Source organism: Protopterus annectens, chromosome 2.part0 (assembly GCF_019279795.1).
Source record: "Protopterus annectens isolate FY-2018-M chromosome 2.part0, PAN1.0, whole genome shotgun sequence".
Taxonomy (NCBI): Eukaryota; Metazoa; Chordata; order Ceratodontiformes; family Protopteridae; genus Protopterus; species Protopterus annectens.
The window spans coordinates 1,787,298,738-1,787,318,873 of NC_056728.1; the positions used below are offsets into that span (position 1 = coordinate 1,787,298,738).

At 38.9% G+C, this 20,136-nt stretch overlaps 1 protein-coding gene across 5 annotated transcripts in view; it reads right to left on the reverse strand.

The window, feature by feature from the left end:
* ARHGEF10L (Rho guanine nucleotide exchange factor 10 like) overlaps positions 1–20,136 on the reverse strand; it is a 3,087,848-nt gene that overhangs the window by 2,094,746 nt on the left and 972,966 nt on the right. For 4 of the 5 annotated variants that reach the window (XM_044061816.1, XM_044061815.1, XM_044061819.1 and 1 more), the window contains one exon: positions 14,673–14,786. The exons of the other annotated variant lie outside the window; for it this stretch is intronic. In XM_044061816.1, the coding sequence (XP_043917751.1) occupies positions 14,673–14,786 (114 nt within the window). The remainder of the gene's footprint in view (positions 1–14,672; positions 14,787–20,136) is intronic. 5 annotated transcript variants of the gene reach the window in all.

The window sequence follows — 20,136 nt, forward strand, 5'->3', positions numbered from 1 at the left end:
TATTCATGTACAAAAAATTGACATTTATTCATGTACACATATTGACATTTATTTCTGTACACAAATTGACATTTATTTGGTACTTTTCCGTTATTGGGCAACAATTCTAGTTAACGCGTTAACAGTTGTGTGAGAATTCTACATAAACAGTGCAACAAACATTTCAAATTTAGAATATCTACACCTTGGCTTTCACAGTCCAATATTTCATGCTTAACAGAAAGTACAGAAAAATCTCAATACATGTGTATTGGAGGAGGGGATAAAACAGGTGAATAGCTGCCACTTCTTGAGTGGTGATGCTTTCTTTATTCCTTACCCAAACCTTAAGAGAAGAATGATGGAAAGTCATAAAAATGAAGTCTAAGAACTAGTGGCCTTACATTGTAATTACCCCCTTGATAATGAAACATTACCTTAATACAATAAAGTTAAAAAACTGAGAAGAGCTTGCTGGCAGCTGAAAGCAGAAGCAATCCATTCTGTTGCCCCGATAACGGGAAAAGTTATTCAAATACAGTCATCTCATCTTCTTCTGGAACATTGTCATACATCTCCAACCCCCAAATTTCTTAAATTGAATTTCTTGCAACTCCATTTCCTGTAGAACCATTGGCCCCAATCTGTCATACCTAGCAATAGAGCTCTCCTTAAATGAGCACTGCTTGTCCAAGTAGCCTGCTCGTTGTGCATTGGCAACACAGCTGTCAGTGATTTTATCTCATGAATTCTTCACCCAAGTCACGACCTCTTGCAGGCTAGGCTTCACAAAGTTTCCACTCTGATTTCTCTCCATTCTATTTTCAATGTAGTCATTGAGATCCATGTGCAAATGGTCCTTGAATGGCTTGTTTATTGCAATATCAAGAGTCTGGAGATAGGCAGTCATTCCTGAGGGAATCATTATTTGATCTATTCTTCTCTGCACAAGGAAGTTCTTCATTTCTTTAGCGCGGTGAGTGCTGGATGAATCCCAGACTAGCAGACCTCTTTCGCCACCTTGCAAAACAAGTGGCAGCATTACACCGACCCAGTTCCTTATAACTGCTTGTGTACATCAGGCTTTTTTGGTTTCAAGAATGTAAATGCCTGAAACACATTCAATCTTATCTTTCTTGCCCTTACTAATGATTAGAGGTGGGGTCATCTTTCCATCTAGACGAATTGCCAAAATACAGGTAACAGGTGCACTTTCGCAACCAGTGGAGGGAATGTAGATTGACAAGGCACCCCTCTGATCAATTATTGTTTGAGATCCTTGGCCCATAAACACTGCAGTTTCATCCATAGCAATCATGTTGGAGAGTTGGTATTTAAAAAAGTCGATGCCATCAACAAAGGACTTGAATGCAAGTGCACGTTTAATAACATCAGTATCTTCCAACTTGAACAGTGTTGTTGATCTTCTTAGAGACAGTTCACATTGCTGCAGGAAGCCATCCAGCCAGTGTTGTGATGCTTTGAATTCTTTTGGGGATATTTCTAACTGTGCTGCCATTGCAAGGACAAATGCTTGAATATCAGCCCTGCGCACAACCAAAGCCTTTGCTCTCCTGTTAGCAATCCATTCACAGATGATGTCTTCCAGCTCAGGAAATAATGGTTGCCGACCTGATCCACACTTGCACTTCTTAGCATTTCCCTCGTCCACCTGTTGACTGAGATATTGGTACGGTGCTCGCCATTTTCGGACCATTTGGAGATCCAACTTCTTCTCGTTGTAGAAAGCCATCAGATTCTTTCCCTGGGAGTCCTCCATGAGTCCTTTATTGTACTCGACGGAATAGCCCTTTCATTTTGCACTCATCTTGTCTGGGGGGGGGTAATTGAAGACTTATGAGACAGGAGTGGCAACACAAAACGGCAATGGTTAAGAAGACACAACCACACCTGTTCATTATCAAGTGCGCACGTTTTACGTGCGTTGTCTGTACTTTGACGAAAGTACACTTGCCAGGTTTATGGGACAAGGATCTCAACCATCAATTGTGAGTGAAGATTAGGGTTGCAGTAAGAATTGTGGAGGGCTCCCAGGGAAAGAATCTTATGACTTTCTGCACAGAGAAGTTGGGTGTCCGAATGGTCCAAAAATGGTGAGCAGAGTATGATAACCTCAGTCAACAGATGTCAATAATATTATTATTATTTTATAATTCAACACGTCCGTCGTGTGTTGTTGATGATCTTAACTGGGGCTTATTTTTGGGGTAGGGCTTATATCATGACCACCCTGGAAAACCATGCTAGGTCTTATTCTCTGGTTAGGTTTTATTTACGGAGAAATACGGTAGCAAACAGCGCATTGCAATATACTGTACATAATGAATCTTCACCTAAAGGATTTAATGGGGCAGTGTTTCCTACAATAAAGGAAGTTCTTTTAGCTGACCAATTTGATCAGGAAGATGTTTTGTCTCTGGGTAATTCAGAGAGACTCTGGACACTCCAGAGAGTGGGAGATTTTCAGCATTTAATGAAGTAATCACAACTCTTGTTACACTTCTGCTAACAAGAAAGAGAAGAGAAGAAAGAGAAGATAAGAGTTACACACTGTAATATTAACAAAAGCACCTTCCTGGTCAACCAGTACAAAGGGAAATAGCTGTGCTTCCTGTTCATTGATATCTTAGTGGTCTTGTTGTCATGCAGGTGGCTGCCAAGCAGTGCTCCAAGTTAGAGGATGTCTTTCTGCTTACTCCGGTGCCTGGGCATGTGATAATTTGTCCATTGGAAAGAAGTATTCATTTGTGAAGAAAGTGGCCATTCAGTATGCCAGTGTCAAGCTTGTCCACAATTAAACCAGGGACTAAAGCACTGTTCACACTGTGGGCTTGTAGTGATGCAGGAAGTTAAATGTTTTGTTGGCATTTTCCTGGGGCTTGTGATGGAAAGAATCTAAATCTACCTCTTCCTCCACAATTCCTCCTCTCCCTCCCCAGACCCTCATATCAGTAATGAATTGTTGCAGCTGAACATGCACTTGTTTTTTTGTTGTTCTTTTTCTTCTCTAACAATGTTGTCTGCTTCATATTATGCTTAGTTAACAATTTCGTGAATGGCTAAACTTGTCCAGTTTAAACAAATCTTTTTAATCTGTTCTTAAATTGGTGGCAATAAGCTTTCTGAAAAAGCTACTGACAACCCACTGCCTGTCACCTGTTCTACAGGTTCTGAATGCCCAGTAAAAGCTTCAAACACTATCATGTGTTGTAAATATGCATCAATGGATTTATTCTCTTTTTGCACAATTGCCTTAATTCTTGCCCAATTAGTTGTTGGGACATGCTGTACTGATAGCGTTTACTAAACTGTCTCTAGTGGTAAGAAAACTCCCACTGGTACATGTTGGAATATTACTGCCTATAGCTGATTTCCACAAGTTTTTCTAAAAATGTGGGGGGTGGGGATATTGAGGCTTTCAAAACAGATTTTAAGTCTTTGATAGAAGGGTTTTTTAGTTGTTTGTGTCCTTAATATTTTGGCATATTTGGCTGAGTGTGTTCAAATTGGAGGGAGAGAATCTACAATAGTTTAAAAATCTACTGTAGTCCATGGGTGTACAACCCCTTCAGTTCAGGATGATCGTCCCAAGCAGCTGCAGGATGAGATACTTGCCTCAAAGGGTGGACCTGAGTACTTGGTGCTATGTTAGGAGAGGTTTTGGTGTCTGTAGAAGAATCAGAGTCTGCATCCTCTGTACATCAATGATTATTCGGAACTGCCTAACTGATTCTTTTTAGAGTATTTGGTCTTTTGTGGGGCACTTTTTTACTGAGTTATTTTAAATTACTGTCATATTTCATATTAGTTGCATGCTTGTGTTTATGGTTTAACTGTTTACACTTGGCTATTCTCATTAACATTGGATCAGATGGTGGCATGGCAGGTTGTTGTCAAAATCTAGTATTATAAACTGATCTGTGGAGATGGGCAGAAGTGCTGGAAGTAGCTTGGGATATACCATGGGAAGTAGGTGGATCAGCTATGTGTACCTCTCTCTGCCCTCTTGGAGAAGGAGGGCTGGCATCTTCATAAAAGCAGGATGACATGGTGGAGGGGGGGAAGGGGGTTGAAGGAAGCAAAGATCAGTCATCATCACAAGAATCAGGTTGATTAACTTTTAATTGTTTTAACTGCTGTAAGGGACAGACACCCAGGTATAAGGTTTTCCTTCTGTGCATTTTTGTAACATATTTGCTGTTCTATTAGTTGCATGCATCTGTGTTTTTAATATAGCTGAATTATATTTTAGACTTCTAACTACAGATGAATTTTCCTTATTTTTAGATTCTTTTTGACAGTGATTAAAAGCTGACCAACAAGAAGCCGGTACTGTGTTTCCTTACTGTTTCAATTTCTTTTTAAGATTTTCTAAAATATTCTCATCAATAGTTCCTCCCTCTGGGAAATGCAGTGCGCTATCATTTTTCAATGAGTTCATCTTAACCATACTTATTAAACATATGCCTGTCTGGAGTCCCAAACTTTATCTCTTTTAATACACCCAAGTTCATACCCATTGTATTTTGATATAGAAATATCACCTACTCACATACCACAAAAAAACAGGTATGCAACTATGATTACAAATCCACAGTCACACTGGTAAGAAAACCTTAATGTTATTTAATATTTATCTTTCTAATTAAACACTGCTCCCATATGTGTCAAGGATACCTTTGTCAAAATATTTTCCAGATTCTCAAAAGTGGCAAGTATAAATTTCAACACATGAGGTTGACAGGTAAGAATTCTAATAACAAGTGTTGCAGAAGAATACACTTTTTCCCCCAAACATATCAAAAGCGTTCCCGCCCTTGTCAGAAGGAGAGGACTTAGTACTAACCATATATATAGCAGCTAAAGCACTAGCTGCTGGTTCAGATCTGGGATGAGTGTATAAAAACTTAAAAAACTGAAGTACTTTATAAAGTCTATCTGCATTCTTGGGGACAGCAGGCTGGTCATCAGGGAAACTGCAGTCTGTGACAAAAACCTCCTCAAAAGCAAACAGAACAGGAGGTTCTGGTTAAGTGGCATTCTCTGCCCATTCTCACAGGATCAACAAGATTATATCTCCCTTGCCCATCAAGGACACTCCAAAAGCTGCAGAAGACATGTCTAACCCCGGCCTATAACTGCAGGACCCAAAGAAAAAAGATGAGAGGTCCAAGGAACCAGCCTTGGCAACAGCAGAGTCCTCAACCTGCATTTTATCAGCCTGCTGTGGCGGAAAAGGCTTCTAATAATCTTTTTTCTTTTTGTGGGTGAAAGAAGATAGAACCAAGAAACTTGTAGGATGTTCCATTGTTAAGCCAAAAAAAAAGTGTGGGATTCCTGAGAAGCCTTGCAATAACAGTCAGTAAAACCTTGTAAATAGTAAAAAAGTAACTTTTTATACATTAAAATACAGTAGTAAGCACTTTAAACATATACCCCAGCCCAACATGTAAAATAGTACTATTTTTTCACAGAAAAAGTAAAAGTTTTAACAGCTTTTTACCACAAAAAGTGAAAAAGTGATTCTCCTTTTTAAAATTGAAGAAAAGTCACATGACAGTCAATAAAACCTTTTTCCTAGCTAAAATAAATTTCACAGAAAAAGTACATCTTCTGTCACAAAAAGTAAAATGGAAAAGTGGAAGATTCTAACCCTTCCTTAAGGAAACTTATCTGCCTAACAATGGAACACTATTAGCCAACTGCCAATCCTCAAAAGCCTACAGAGGAGAACTCTCTTCTGCAGCAGGAATGTTCTGAAGACCTTTGCACCTAAACTTGACTTTAGTCAGCTCTGCTTGAGCTGACTGCTGGTTTGGGTGCATGGAAGGTGGCCTGAAAGCTTTGAAAGTTAGTCAGCTGTTGAATCCCCTGAAGGATTTGGCCCATATAGCTAAAGCTACTGCAGCAGTGAAGGACATGTTAATAACATTCTTCCTTAACTCCCTGTTCCTAACAACCTAAACTACTTTTAATAAGACAGAAAAAATGAGTTATCTAACTAAGCATGTCTACATCTAACAAACTATGAAGGTGCAATTCACTTCCGTATGCTGCTCAAGGACCAAGCCAATATACATGAGGAGTTGTCTGCAGCTCTTGTCCTCTTACTTGTTGCATTTTCTTGACAAGTAAATACATATTTACCTGAACAGTAATGTGAAATATAATATCCGGTACTTGAAAAGTATAGTTGTGTACACTTACCATAAATGTAGATGTTCAAGTGTATTCACTGTTGCAGTCATCACCTGTGGGTTATTCCTGCTGTGGTAGCCCTCGGTTGGCCCGAATACCAGAGTCAATGTTTTTTGCACCAGGTGCCGTCGCCTGTAGTCTGACGGCAGGTTGTCAGTACTATAAAGCAAAGCAGCTGACATCAATACATCCATTTTTCTTGCCCTAACTCATCAGACGCAAAAGGACAAAGAGAGAGGAGTGGTCCTGGTGGCTAATGGCCACCTTGGGAAACTTGTGCCCCCCTTGGGAAGATGTTAAGTGGGGGATAGAGGGAGGGAAACCAAGACTGCAACAGTGAATACACTCGAACATCTACATTTATGGTAAGTGTACACAACTGTACTGTGTTCTTCGTGTTTCACTGTTGCAACCATCACCTTTGGGAGGATTTCCAAAGCTGAGGAAAAGGTTGGAAGGAAAGATTGAGTCCTAGGTATGGGACAGGAGGCCATGCAGAATTGCAGAGGCAAACCCTGCCCTAGACTTAGAAAAGAGGGGTAGGTGGTAATGCTTTGTAAAGGTATGGACAGAGGTCCAGGTGGCCGCTTCCAAGATGTCCTTGGTAGGTACTCCTCTGAGGAAGGCAGTGGAAGTGGAGGTTGCCCTAGTGGAGTGGGTACGGATAGACTTAGGAATGGGTTTCTCATGTAGTCTGTAGCAAAAATGGATACAGTACAAAATCCATTTGGAAATGGTTTGTTTGGAGATGGGCTTCCCCTCTGCCCCTGGGGCAAAGTTTACAAGAAGCTGGTCTGTTTTTCTGAGTGTCCAGATAGTATCTGAGTTGTCTGTGCATGTCTAGTGAGTGTAGAATTCTTTCCCCCTTGTTTTGAGGGTTGGGAAAGACGGTGGGAATGTATATGGCCTGGTTAAGGGTCACATCAGATACCACCTTGGGCATAAAGGAGGGGTTAGTCCTCAGGGAGACTCTGTCTGCATGGAAACTTATGAAGGGCTCAACAGCCATGAGAGCTTGCAGCTCTGAGACCCTTCTGGCTGAGGTGATAGCTAGCAGGAAGGCAGTCTTCCAACAGAAGTATTTCAATTCTGCTGAAGTGTCAGGTTCGAAAGGAGGTAAGGTTAGTTTTTCTAACACATAATTCAGGTCCCAGGATGGCATCGGAGGCCTTCTGGGAGGCCTGATATTAGAAGCCCCTCTGAGGAACTGCTTAATCAAAGGATGAGAGAAGAGGGGTGGGTCTGAATTATAATGGGCAGGGATGGCCAAGGCATGGATTTTAATAGAGGAGAAAGAGAGACCACTATTGAGCAACTCTGCTAGGTAATCCAGGATGAGAGGGATGGAAAGTTGGGAGGTACTTCCCTCTTTTGATTGCTTCCAGGAGTAGAATCTTTTCCATTTTCCTGCATAGGATTTTCTTGTGTCAGGGCCTTCTGTCCTCTGTGATGATGTCCAGGACCTGTTTGCTTAACAGGGACTACTTGTTAGTTTTTAGTGTATAAGCCATGCTGAGAGTTTGAGAGTCTGTAGGTCTGGGTGCAGTACCTTCCCCCTCTCCTGGGTCAGGACGTCTGACATCAGGGGAAGCAACTTTGGGGGCTATAAGGTCAGACTGCTTAATAAGGGGTACCAATTGCTGTCTGGGCCAATCTGGAGCAATGAGGATGGCCTTTGGTCTCTCCTCTATTATTTTGATCAGAACCTTGGGAATAAAGGGCAGAGGAGGGAATGCGTACACAAAGAGGGAGCTCCAGGGAAAGGTGAAGGCATCCACCTTCCACGCTAGGAGGTGATACTGCCTGGTACAGAACTTGTGCAGCTGATGGTTGAGATACGAGGCAAAGAGGTCCACTTCTGGGGTCCCCCACTCTTGGGTGATTTGCAGAAACACTTCTCTGTGGAGCTGCCATTCATGAGGGTCCAGTAAGTTTCTGCTTAGGAGGTCTGCCAGTGTGTTGCTGATCCCTGGTAAGTATTCAACAATTAGGTGTAGCCCCATGGAGGTGGCTGTAAGCCAGAAACTCATGGCTAACCTGCACAGGGGGTAAGACTGGGTGCCCCCCTGCTTGTTGATATACCACATAACTGTGGTGTTGTCTGTTTTTATAAGGAGGACCCCCTGGCCTGAGATGGGGCTGGAAGAAGATCAGAGCCTTTTGCACTGCCATCATTTCTTTCTGGTTGATGTGCAAGTGAAGTTGCTGGGCATTCCAAAGGCCTTGGGTACACCTGCTTGCTAGGTGAGCACCCCAAGCAATGTCTGAGACATCGGTGGTGATGGTCTGGCCGGAGGTGCAGAGGATAAAGGGAAGACCCTTGTTCATGGCACAGGCCTCTGCCCACCAGAGAAATTCAGCCCTTATACAAAGGATCAGAGGGAGAGTGGTCTCTAGGGACTGAGAGTGCTGACACCAAAGGTTCTTTAAGTACCACTGAAGTTTTCTCATGTGAAGCCTGGCGAGAGGGATGAGAAGGATGCAAGATGACATGTATCCCAGGGCTTGCAGGAACTTCCTCGCAGTGAGGTGGCTTCTGTAAGCCAGTTGGGTGATGTAGAGACGCAGGAAGCTCTGCTTTTATGGAGATAGGAAGGCCATTTGGGTTGCTGTGTCTAGCACAGCTCCCAGGAAAACTATTTTTCTGGTGGGGTTTTGCTTTGATTTTTTCTCGTTGATGGTGAACCCTAGGGAAGTTAGGAGTGATTTGACAAAGAGAAGGTCCTGGAGCAGCTTTTCTTGCACTCTGCCTAAATGAGGCAGTCGTCCAGGTAAGTGTAAATCTGTATATTTCTCAGTCTGTAGAATGCTATAGCCGGGGCCAAGCATTTGGTGAATCCTCTGGGAGCAGTAGATAAGCCAAAGGGCAGTGCAGAGAACTGAAAGTGTTGATAGCCTGCTCTGAAGCGCAGGGATTTTCTGCATGATTCCCTGATGGGGATGCGGAGGTAGGCATCTTTTAGATCTAGTATCACAAGCCAGGCATTTTGTGTGAGCATAGGCAGGAGCTGCTGCAAGGTTAGCATTTTGAATCTGGGGACCAGCAAGGAGGTGTTCAGTTTGGATAGATTCAGGATGGAGCGCCAAGTGCCCTCTTTTCTTGGAACAAGGAATAGTCTGGAATAAAAACCTTTTCCTGTTTGATCAGCAGGGACAGGTTCTACTGTCCCCTGGGATACTGGGATATTAGATTTTGGACCTAATTCAATGCCTCTGCAAACTGGTTTGGAGGAAGATCTGGGTATCCTCTTGGAATAGGGGGTTCACTGAAGGAGAATCTGTATCCCCGAGAAATGATTTTTAAGACCCATTGACCCTTGATTATAGAGACCCAATTGTCCTTGAAGAGGGTGAGCCTTCCTCCTAGTTTTTGATGAGTGAAAGGAGGACAGAGGGGGAGGGAGATTCATTGTGAGTGAGTACCATAAAAGCTTGGCTTAGAACTCCCTGCCTTAGAGCTGGAAGTGGTCCATTGTTTGCTTCTTTGCTGGCCCTGGGATAGGGGCCTGGATGGCCTGTCCCTGCTGGGCTTACCTTGGCCCTGTCTGCTAGGTGCAGGGAAGGCCCAGTGCTTATAGGGAAATTCCTGCTGAATCTGGGAGGTTGAACTTGAAAGAAATATTTTACTGTTTGCATAGATTTTGCTTTGTCTTCCATCTTTCTAAGTACCTCTTCTGCTTTTTCCCCAAACAGGCATTCCTTATCTAGGGGTGCAGCAATAAGTTTAGACTTGACATGATCAGGGAGAGGTTGTTCCTTCAACTGTGCATGTTTTCTAATAACAGATCCTGCCACTGCTGCCCTGCTAGAGGCTTCTAGGGCATCATATCCACATTGTGATATTGTGATGAGTGTTTGGCCACTTGACAAGCAGAGTGAAGTAATTCTGCCAGCTCTTTTGAGTTGGTATCATCAGGAGAGGTAGCAATCTTCTGTTTTAATTGTTCCAAAGTGTGTTGTTCACATTTTAACATACAGAACTGGCAATTGAGTGCCCTGATAGCTAAGGTTGCAGAGGTGTATACTTTCTTACCCCATCTGTCCAGAGCTCTGGAGTCTTTGTCCGAAGGAAGAGGATTCTTGGCAGAACTAGTTTTAGCTCCTTTGGCTCCCTGTGTAATGACCTCAGAGTCTGCAGAAGGATTCCTGTACAGGTATTTGTGAGAATCTGGTAATCTGTAGTACCTGTCAGGTTTAGTTGGGGTAGGAGGCAGGGCATCAGGGGCTAAGCTGGATTCATGGAAAACATCATCCAACACTTCCAAAATAGGTGGGATGGCCAGGGGGTCTGTGCTGGGGCAGGTCCAGAAACTCTCTAGGTCATTTCTTTGACTGTGGGAAGTCTTGAGATTCCTATTAAAAATGTTCCCTAAGGGAGTGAAGGGTTTCCCTAAAGGAGAGGTCCTCTGAAGGGGAGGCAGAAGGGATGTATTCCTCTGCATCTGAATCCTCATAAACAGTTACTGGATGTTGTTCCTCTTCAAAAGCAGAATAATCAGATTCCTCAGACTCTTAGTCTGTCATAATTTCTGGAGAAGGATGCCTTTTCCTTTTAGGAGTGGGGGCCTGAGAACCTCAGATAAGGGAGATGAGATCCTCCGACATTTTAAGCATTGCAGCTTGGGGGGGGGGGGGGCAGTAGCAAGATGGTGGCTAGAAGCAGATTTCCTAGGAGTAGACTGGCTTCTAGACCTGAGAGAATCTGTCGGTCTCTGAGAAGCGGTAGTTGGTCCCAACCAAGGCAGAGACAGCCAAAGGCTTGGAAGACGAAGAGGATTTCTGTGGCATACCAAACTCTGAAAGGGTCTCAGCAGAGGCCTGCATTGAAAGTGAGTTGGGCAACAGGGGCTGCAAAAGTGCCTCACTTGAATTCCAGAGAACTGACAACTTGCTTAGTGGAAGCATCGTTGGAAGGCTTAGCCTTATGTGGCATGTCTCTATCTTCATCTCTGCATTTTTTTCGTAATGTCGACAGATTGTAGGCTGATGGATGCCGTATCAGAATTCAAACATGGAAGACGAAAATAATTGTCTACAAAAAGAGCTCTGCGGTGAATGGTTCTCCCATTAAAGAGGGCAGAGAACTGGCAACGAGGGACGTTGTGGTCTGGGCCTAAACAAGTGATGCAGTAAGAATGAAAGTCTCGGTGTGCGATCTGCTTTCCACAGGCCTTTGATCTACCTTGATCTACAGGAAGGATACATGGAGAAATCATTATTTGCATAAGAATAGCATGCATCCCAGACTTGTTTTCAAGAATATCATAGAGAATCAGACGACACATATTTCAAGATTATGTATTAGGGATAAAGATTTTGAGATGTAAAAAGTGTAACTGCAACATCACCTTCAAGAAAGAGAATACACCAAAATGGATACCACTATAAAATCTGAGAGATTTAGAGGTATCAGGGAAGGTAAAGGACACACATACTTTTTCAAAGGAAAGAACTAACAATGAACAGAAAGAAAAAACCAAGGAAGGTTTCAACCAGGAAACACTTACCTGCATGCTTACCTATAGTACAGACTCTGTACAGGTGTGCAATATTATTAAGAAGTTTTGGCCAATATTGACAGAAGATGAGAAATTGAAAAATATAGTCGGAGACACACCAAAGTTTGTTTTTAAAAATAAAAAGAATATCAAGAGGCTGCTATACTCAAAGGATGGCTTTCCTAAGAATCAATGCTTCAAGAAAAAAGGAACTTTTAGAGTGAAAAATGCAAAGCTTGCCCTTTTATTGACACTACTAATTCTTTTCAATATCCCATCACAGGAAAGGAGTATTGCTTTAAACATACTCCCACCTGTAACACTAAATATTTAATATATTTAGCCACTTGTTTAAAATGCCCTGCTTACTATGTTGGAAAAACTGACCAACAATTCAAGGACAGAACTTTACGTCATGTGAGGGACATACATCATAAAGATAAGAAAATGCTTTGGCAAGTCATGTTTTATCACATCCATTACATTCTTTTAAATTTAAAGTTATTGAATGTGTTTATGAAGGAAATAGATGTGGGGACCTTTGGAATAATACTGAAAAAAGTGAAGTTAATAGAATTATAAACCTTAGAGCAGATCATAATCCTGGTTTGAATATTCGTTCGTTTTCAGGTTGGACGTGGTTTTGTTTTTAGTGTTACTAGTTTGTGCCTGTGGAGTCTATCTATTCCTGGTTTGAATATGTTAGTTCTACTCAAACCCATTCTGAAAGGTAGACGCCTTTCAATTGGTTAAAAATGGAGGCTTGTCATTCATTCTGTTGTTCCATTGGCTGTAATTTGATTGGCTGAAAAGAAGGCATTAGCCTGAATGTGTGCCACTTATTGGTGGATTTTACTTTTATTCATGAAAAGAGAGCCAACTGACAATAATCTGATGAAGGCTACGGCAGAAAGTGCTTAATGTGGATTTTAAAGAGGCTCTTTACATTTTATTCCTTAAGTTTATTTTACAACTTTATTAAAGTTATTCTTCAACAGTAATTTATCTGTAGACTCCCATGGTGATATGCTCTAGATTATTTTTTGTGCTCGTATTGTTTTACTTTGAGCCACCTCTAGCAGTCAAGAGTTTTGTTTTTTTTTTTTCTTTTGTTTTTTTTTTTTTGTTACCTCTAAAATTATGGGATTATAAATTAAGCCCCCTCTCACAAGATGCTAATGAGTCATTCACTGCTTCTTACAATGTTTTAAGTAATTGCAGAGATAAATTCATCCCCATGAGAAGTAAAAATAGATGAAAATTGGTGGAGATACAAAGCAGCAAAGCATTAAATGAAAATTAAAGAGTATACAAAATCCACAATCTTTACTCAACCAACACGACATGGCAAAGATCAGCTCCATACAAAAATAACTCATTAAAATAATAGAAGCAAAACTTTATTTGAGTTAAAGCTTGCTATCAGGATGACTGATGGTAATAAGGCCTTCTACAACTATACCTGAAAAAAACAAAAGGTAAAGGAGCAAGAAAGTACCAAGAGACAAACTCCATCCACTTTTTCTTCTTGCAACACGACCCTACCCTGAATTACATCTGAAATGGTCACATCATCAATTACTGAGTTCAGAAACATCAGTTCCATAAACCCAGACAAGTTGCTATGAAGTGTAATCTGTGCAAACAAAAATAACTTAATGTAGCCGTATGCATATTTTTAATAAAACATTAAAATTTGGCTATGTCCCTAATATAAAAAAGTAGGTTATTGCAGTCTCAGTCTCTGACTGGGGTTCTTCCACAGACCTCAGTAATTACAGACCAATCCATCTTACAAGTATATTGTGGAAGGTGATGAAGAGAATTGTCATGGAACTTTTTCAGACAGACACAGGGAAAATGCATTCCCCATGGCCAAATCCTGCTCAGTTTTGTCAAAGCTGGATTTTGCATGCTTAATGTCAATTTTTTGAGAGTGCCACTGCTAACCGGGATGATGATGAAGATTATATAGTTTTGGCTAAAACATTACATAATAAAACATTATGGTAGAATCACACATAAATTCAGGGATCTGAAGGAAAATACTGTCATAATATCTTGTGTCCACAATTTACTACATGGCTGCATGTAGGACTTCTGTTCTTGTTATTCTTTTGTCCTCACTGCAGCCCCTCAAGGCTCTATTGTGGGGTTATTCCTTTTTAGCATCTTTCTAAGACTCACCAAATATGCAAATGCCTGCAAACGTGATAGCATTAATGCTAATCCCACTGATACTACCAACCTTCTAATCTGTGAGTTGTGAGTAGAGCCATAAATATGAGAAAGATGAAGCTGGCTGCTCCAGGCACAGGCTGTCAGTGACAATGGTGTAGGAATGTAGTACAGCATTGCTTTATGAAGCCTGAAGGGAAGTGCTGAAAGGTTTAGTGTGTGAGGTCAGTGTATAGGAACTGCAGTAAGTTTAGGCAAGCAGCTTACTACAGTTACAGAAGTGGAGAGGATTTTATTTTCCATTTTTAGCTGGAGTCGCCAGTCTTGGAATCTGCACACAGCCAGCAGAAGGCACTAAATAAGGCAGCTAGCTATGGTTTTCTTTGTCACTCAGAGTATGGGCTACGTATTCATGGATCAAATTCTGTACATAGTTTACACAACAACAGACTATAATATAAAATGCTTGCTATACAGAAGTAAATTTTGATGCCAGAGAAAAAAATCTTGACCCAGTTACCATGCCCTTTTTTCTTCTAAGCAGCCCCCAGACTCAGTGAACCTACAAAATGAAGGAGTGGTGTTGAGACGCCATTCACTTGTTCTCATCTAAAGTTTGCTAAGCTTGTACTCACATAGCATAAACATTATTAGGAGTACAAAGGGTTTTCTCACCTGTAACTGCTGTCAAAGTAAATATTCATATGCCACAGTGTACAAAAGGCATAGTTAAAACATGAACCACTCATCTTAAATATGTTAATTTGATAACAGCAACAAACAATATTCAAGCAGTACCTTGTAATCGTACATCTGCTTCAGCTCTTGCATTTCCTTAGCCCTGTCCCTCATTGCCAGGATATCTCTCTTAGTCCTGGCGTACCTCTCTTTTAGCCTCCTCAGATCAGGAGACTGATCAACCAAAAGCAAGCCGAAGAAGCATCAGGGCAAAAAGAGCAAAAAAAGAAGAGAAAAGGTGAGGTAAGTGTCAGCAAGGGGAAAGCTTCCCCAATTAAACAACATGCCAGCTAGCAAAGCAAGATAAATCAGTGAGTTATTTCATGCTAAAGAGTCAATTTATAGAATTCAGGCTATAAAATTATGTAGTGCTTCAAAGGAAACAGGGTTATTATAACATGCAGCCTTTGTGGTATTCAGAATGCATCAAATTATATCTGTCAGCTTGTTATTTAAAAAAGCAAAACAAAAGAAATGATCTTGCTACAGGAAAGCATAAGGCAAAGATTAAACCTTAAGGCATACCCCTTGCACACACATACCACACCCACACACACACACTCTTAGTACACAAACAGAATAGTATTTGTATCTACTAAAAGGTCCAGCATGGACAAACCCTCACCCCAAATAGGTACTTAGATGTTTCCTTAGGCCATCTCAGAAATACTAACTTTGCTGCAAATATTAGTTGCACACTAAAATGACTAACAGTGACCAGACCTTCAATTAATTCAGGTTCTTCATACTCAAAAAAGCAGGAGCAGAAAGGCAAATGTTCACTACTTATGAAAAGACTAAATGTCACACTATACATAAAATAAACATATAATAGGTATGGTAACATTCAGTAAAAGGGGCGGAGCCTAGATGACCAACCGGTAACAGCAACTTTTTTGAGCTCCACAATACTTACTAGAATACAGGAAAATGCTCCTTAATTTTTAAACAAAAACAGTATATTACTATTAAGGAACTTCTAATCTACAAAAATATCAAATTTGAAGTGTTTTCATTGAAAATTTCCTGTCAAATAAGCTGGAGATTTTAGTACTAGTGGAAAGATGAACAACTCAAAATCTTCTCATTCTGAAACTACACTAAAAAAGGAAATCCAAATGATGTCTTGCCACTCTAAATGAACTATCACTTAAAATGGACAGGTTCACAGATAACCTAGAAAACCTGAAGGAAAATTGCCAAAAACAGACTGATGTCTTCAAAGAAATGCTGCAGCAACATCAAGCTAAAATCTTGGACATGGAAACATCACTTAATGACATAGACGGAAGGCTTAAAGAAGATGAGTCCAAGTGTGAATTTCATCTACAACAAAATACCTGGTTAACAAATAAAATTGACGACCTAGAGAACAGGGAGAGGAGAACAAACATAAGAATATTTGGTCTACCAGAAAAAAACTAAAGGTGAGGACATCATTTTGTTTTTAAATTCATGGTTACCTGACTTCTTAGACATAAAAGAAGGATTATCAAATGGGACAGAGAGAGCACACAGAGCCATAGGGAAACCTATTCCTTCCTCTCTTAATGCACCTCCAAGATGAATAGTTCTGAAATTTCTATCTTATCTGGATAAAGAACTAATACTCAAATCTGCATGGAAGAAATGTCCCTTGATTTACAAGAAATGTCAAATAAGGTTTGACAATGATTATTCGACAAGAGTATTAGAAATTAGACAGAAATCCTGGCCACTTGTGAGATTACTTAAACAAAATAAAGTTAAAGCGCAACTTGTTTATCCTGCTAAATTCTGAATTTTTCACTCCAGTGACATAAGAACTTTCAATGATATTGAGGAAGCAACTTCATTTGTTAAAAATAATAACATAATCTCAATCCCAGAAGACATGGACTGGTCTTCATCTTTACATTAAAAAAATCTTCGGAAAAAAATAACTGGACTGATGTGAGAAAAAAGAAACTAAAAACTGATCTCAAAAATACAGGAGTCACAAATTTTCTCAAAGTATCAACCAAAGTATAAAAGCCTACTAAATCTTCTATAAAGTGTGTATCTCCAGACCATTCATATGTAAGTGAATTTTCCTACACACTTTAGCTAGTTTATATGATGTTTTTTATGTGTTATAAAGTGTATTCTCTTTCCTTGAAGAGAATCCAATAATATGGTCTATACATCATCTCTTCATAACTGGTATATAAGCTGAAAACTCTAAACATCTTCTTTAATAGTATGACAGTCAACTTAATTTCCTTTTAATTTGCATTAACGTGTTATGGTTTTGCTTTATTTATGCAGGTTTCTCTAGTTTTAAAGTTTATTTACTATGAATTTAATAAGTTACTCTCACAATTATGAAGTATTATTTTGACAATTGCTTTAAACTATAAGCTTAATTCTTTCAGTTAAGTAATGATTTTTTGTTCGCTTAGCGTTTAAACATTCTATTTGACAGTTTTCTGTCACTTTTTGTACATGAGTAGTCACGAGCAATTTGAATCCCGGCTGATCTCGCAAATGAGTGCCTGTTGTCCCGCCAAGTATAAACACAGTCTATCAGTTTCACTATTAGTTTGATTGTCATTGAACATGTAAAATATTCACAAGTAGCTTGTTCAAATCTTACAAATTCTATATAGTAATCCTTATACTACACTGTATATTAACAGAAGTTTTTCCAAAAGAATACAGATTAGGTTGGGAACGCGACAGGGTTGTCCTTTGTCCCCTTTACTATTTAATATGTATCTTGAACCCTTGTTCTTATATATTAAGCAGAAGGTTTATCATAATGTCCCAATAATGTATGGAACTAAACTATTAATGGCAGCTTTTGCTGATGATCTGAATATTTATTGTGCATCTCCAATATCAGACACTGAGAAGATATTGAAAGCAGTTAATGATTTTTCAGAGGTTTCTAACTATAAAATTAATTTGGGGAAAACCAATATATTCCCTTTAAAGACACCTAAACCTTTCTCATTATTACCTTTAGTGGGGCAGGTAACATTCAAAGATAATATTAAATACCTCGGTGTTGTGTTTTCCACAGATAATAAAGATTTCTATAATAATAACATTAAAATAGTTTGGGAACAAATAGTTTCTGATTTTGTGAGATGGAAAAATTTGCACTTGCCAGTATTAGCAAAAGTTTCTATTATAAAAATGAATGTATTGCCACGGTTACTGTATATTTTTAGGTCAGCCCATTTATCTCTTTCAAGAACATTTTTTAAACACATTCATAAAGATTTGGCTAAATTTATTTGGGAGCCAAAGAAAACTAGGGTATCTTATGACAAATTAATGACCCCAAAAAGAAAAGGAGGTCTGGAGTTGCCTAATTTTGAAACATATTATCTGATTGTGAATTCTAATAGGATTTTAAAAATGGCCAATCATGAGATAACTAGTACTAAGTGGACACCAACTTGGCTAACCCTGAACTATCAATATATTTTAGAGTTGAACATTAATCCTAAAGCAATGCCCTTTCTAGGTAAAGATATTCTGAAGGTATATGGGATTGTGGAACACATTAAAACTGAAATATTATCTTTACAGAGTCTATTTCAATCATTGGATTTACTTCAGCATATGATGGTCTTTTAGCCCTTTCACAGGAACCCAAATGTAAAGCTGAACAACCAATTAATTGATCTAAAGAAGTTTCCATTAATTGTGAATTTAACTATGATCGATATATATAAATATCTGGATCGATTGCCCAACCAAATAAGACAAGAATTCAATTTACCTAAAAATTACCTGATTATTCTTAGACAAATTAGAGAATTTACTATAAGTTACCTACAAAACTTTAAACTGGATGAAGAGATTATAAATAAATGCTCTGAGGTGTGGCAAGCTCTCCAACAGGATATTAAATGTATAACAGCTACGAATAAATTAATTAAAGAACTTAAATTTCAAGGTAAAGTTTTGTTATCAAATTATTGGGAAGAGAAAATATTATTGACAGATAAAAGTAATATGTTAAAGGCAATTGAATTGACTATTAAATCAACTTCTCTTCAAAAACTGTTATATACACAGCTGATGATTTGGAATACTGCATATTATACACGCCTTGCCCTGCATAAATTTAATTCTAAAAACTCTGCAACATGTCCTTACTGCAAAACTCAACCAGCTGATCTTCTTCATATGTTCTGGAGCTGTAAGTGTGTATACAAACTGTGGAATTCCCTTAAAATTCAACTTCAGAAAGTGGGCTACCAAATTACAACACTGTCTTGGAAATTTATGATTTTGCATATTCCCCCGAAGGAACTTACCAGATCACAGAGTATAGTTCATATTAATATTTTCTTACTAATGAAGCTTTATATAGCTTCAAATTGGCTAGACCCAACTAAAACATCATGGCAAAACTTCAGAGTGTTGGCGACAAAACATATACTAGCTCATAAACTACTTTTAAATTCACATAGTAAGGGTATCAATAATCCGAAAATTTGGGAACAGATATTTAATATTATATTAGCATAAAACTTTTGAATTGAAGATAGTAATAATCATTGCTATATTTGGAGAGAAATTTCTAATCAAACTGTTCAGTATTGGAAACTTACTAATTATTCCTGTGTTTTTCTTATATTTCTAATGTCTTATATGGAAGCATTCTTGTAAATATTGTATATTGTTTGGTGTGATTGTTACAGTGTTAGTTAGTAGTTTGTATTTTATAATTTTGTAACAAAAAGTATATAACAATAAAGATTTATTATGGAAAAAAAAATATTCACAAGTAGCAATGCTCTCCAATAGAAACTGAACTGTTTCTACGCATACTGTACTTGTAACCTCCTATCATAAGCTTCCTACATGCTCATTGGGTTCAGCCCCTGTATGCATATAATCTGTATTGTCATACAAGAAGTGATATGCAATTCATATAGAATTGTTGTTTCATGTGTAATTTCATATGCTTCTTGCTGTCTGTGTAGCCCAAATAAAGGATTTGGTGGTTGTACTTCAGATTTCTGTCTATCTACGCTGATACAACACTCGTGTTTTATATGCTATTAGTTTAAGAGCGCTACTTCCCTTACATTTCTCCATGAGTGGTCTAACATATGCATATGCCTAAAAGCCACTCAGACTGTGCATCTTGAAAATCGAGTGGGTCTTGAGATTTATTGTATATAGCACTTGAATGAGTATACTTATTTAATACATTAGTTTGCTGGGTTTTTTTTTTTTCGTTAGTTTTACTGCTCACAGCTATAGTCTATAGTAAAGTGGGATGCAGATTTGCTGCCCTCTAGTAGAGAAAATTTATATCTCCTTGACTTCTACCTTTTTTCATTTATACTATATGTTAAATGTCAAGAAACATGAGAATTAATGTGCCTTATGGGCAGCTCCGTATAATTATACTTTTTTTTCTACTATTGTAGTCCATATTTTAGGAATATGTACAACAAAACAGTAACACATGAATGCACATACACAAAATACAAATTGGATAAAATTTCTTTTCTAATAATATTGATAAAAAAAAATA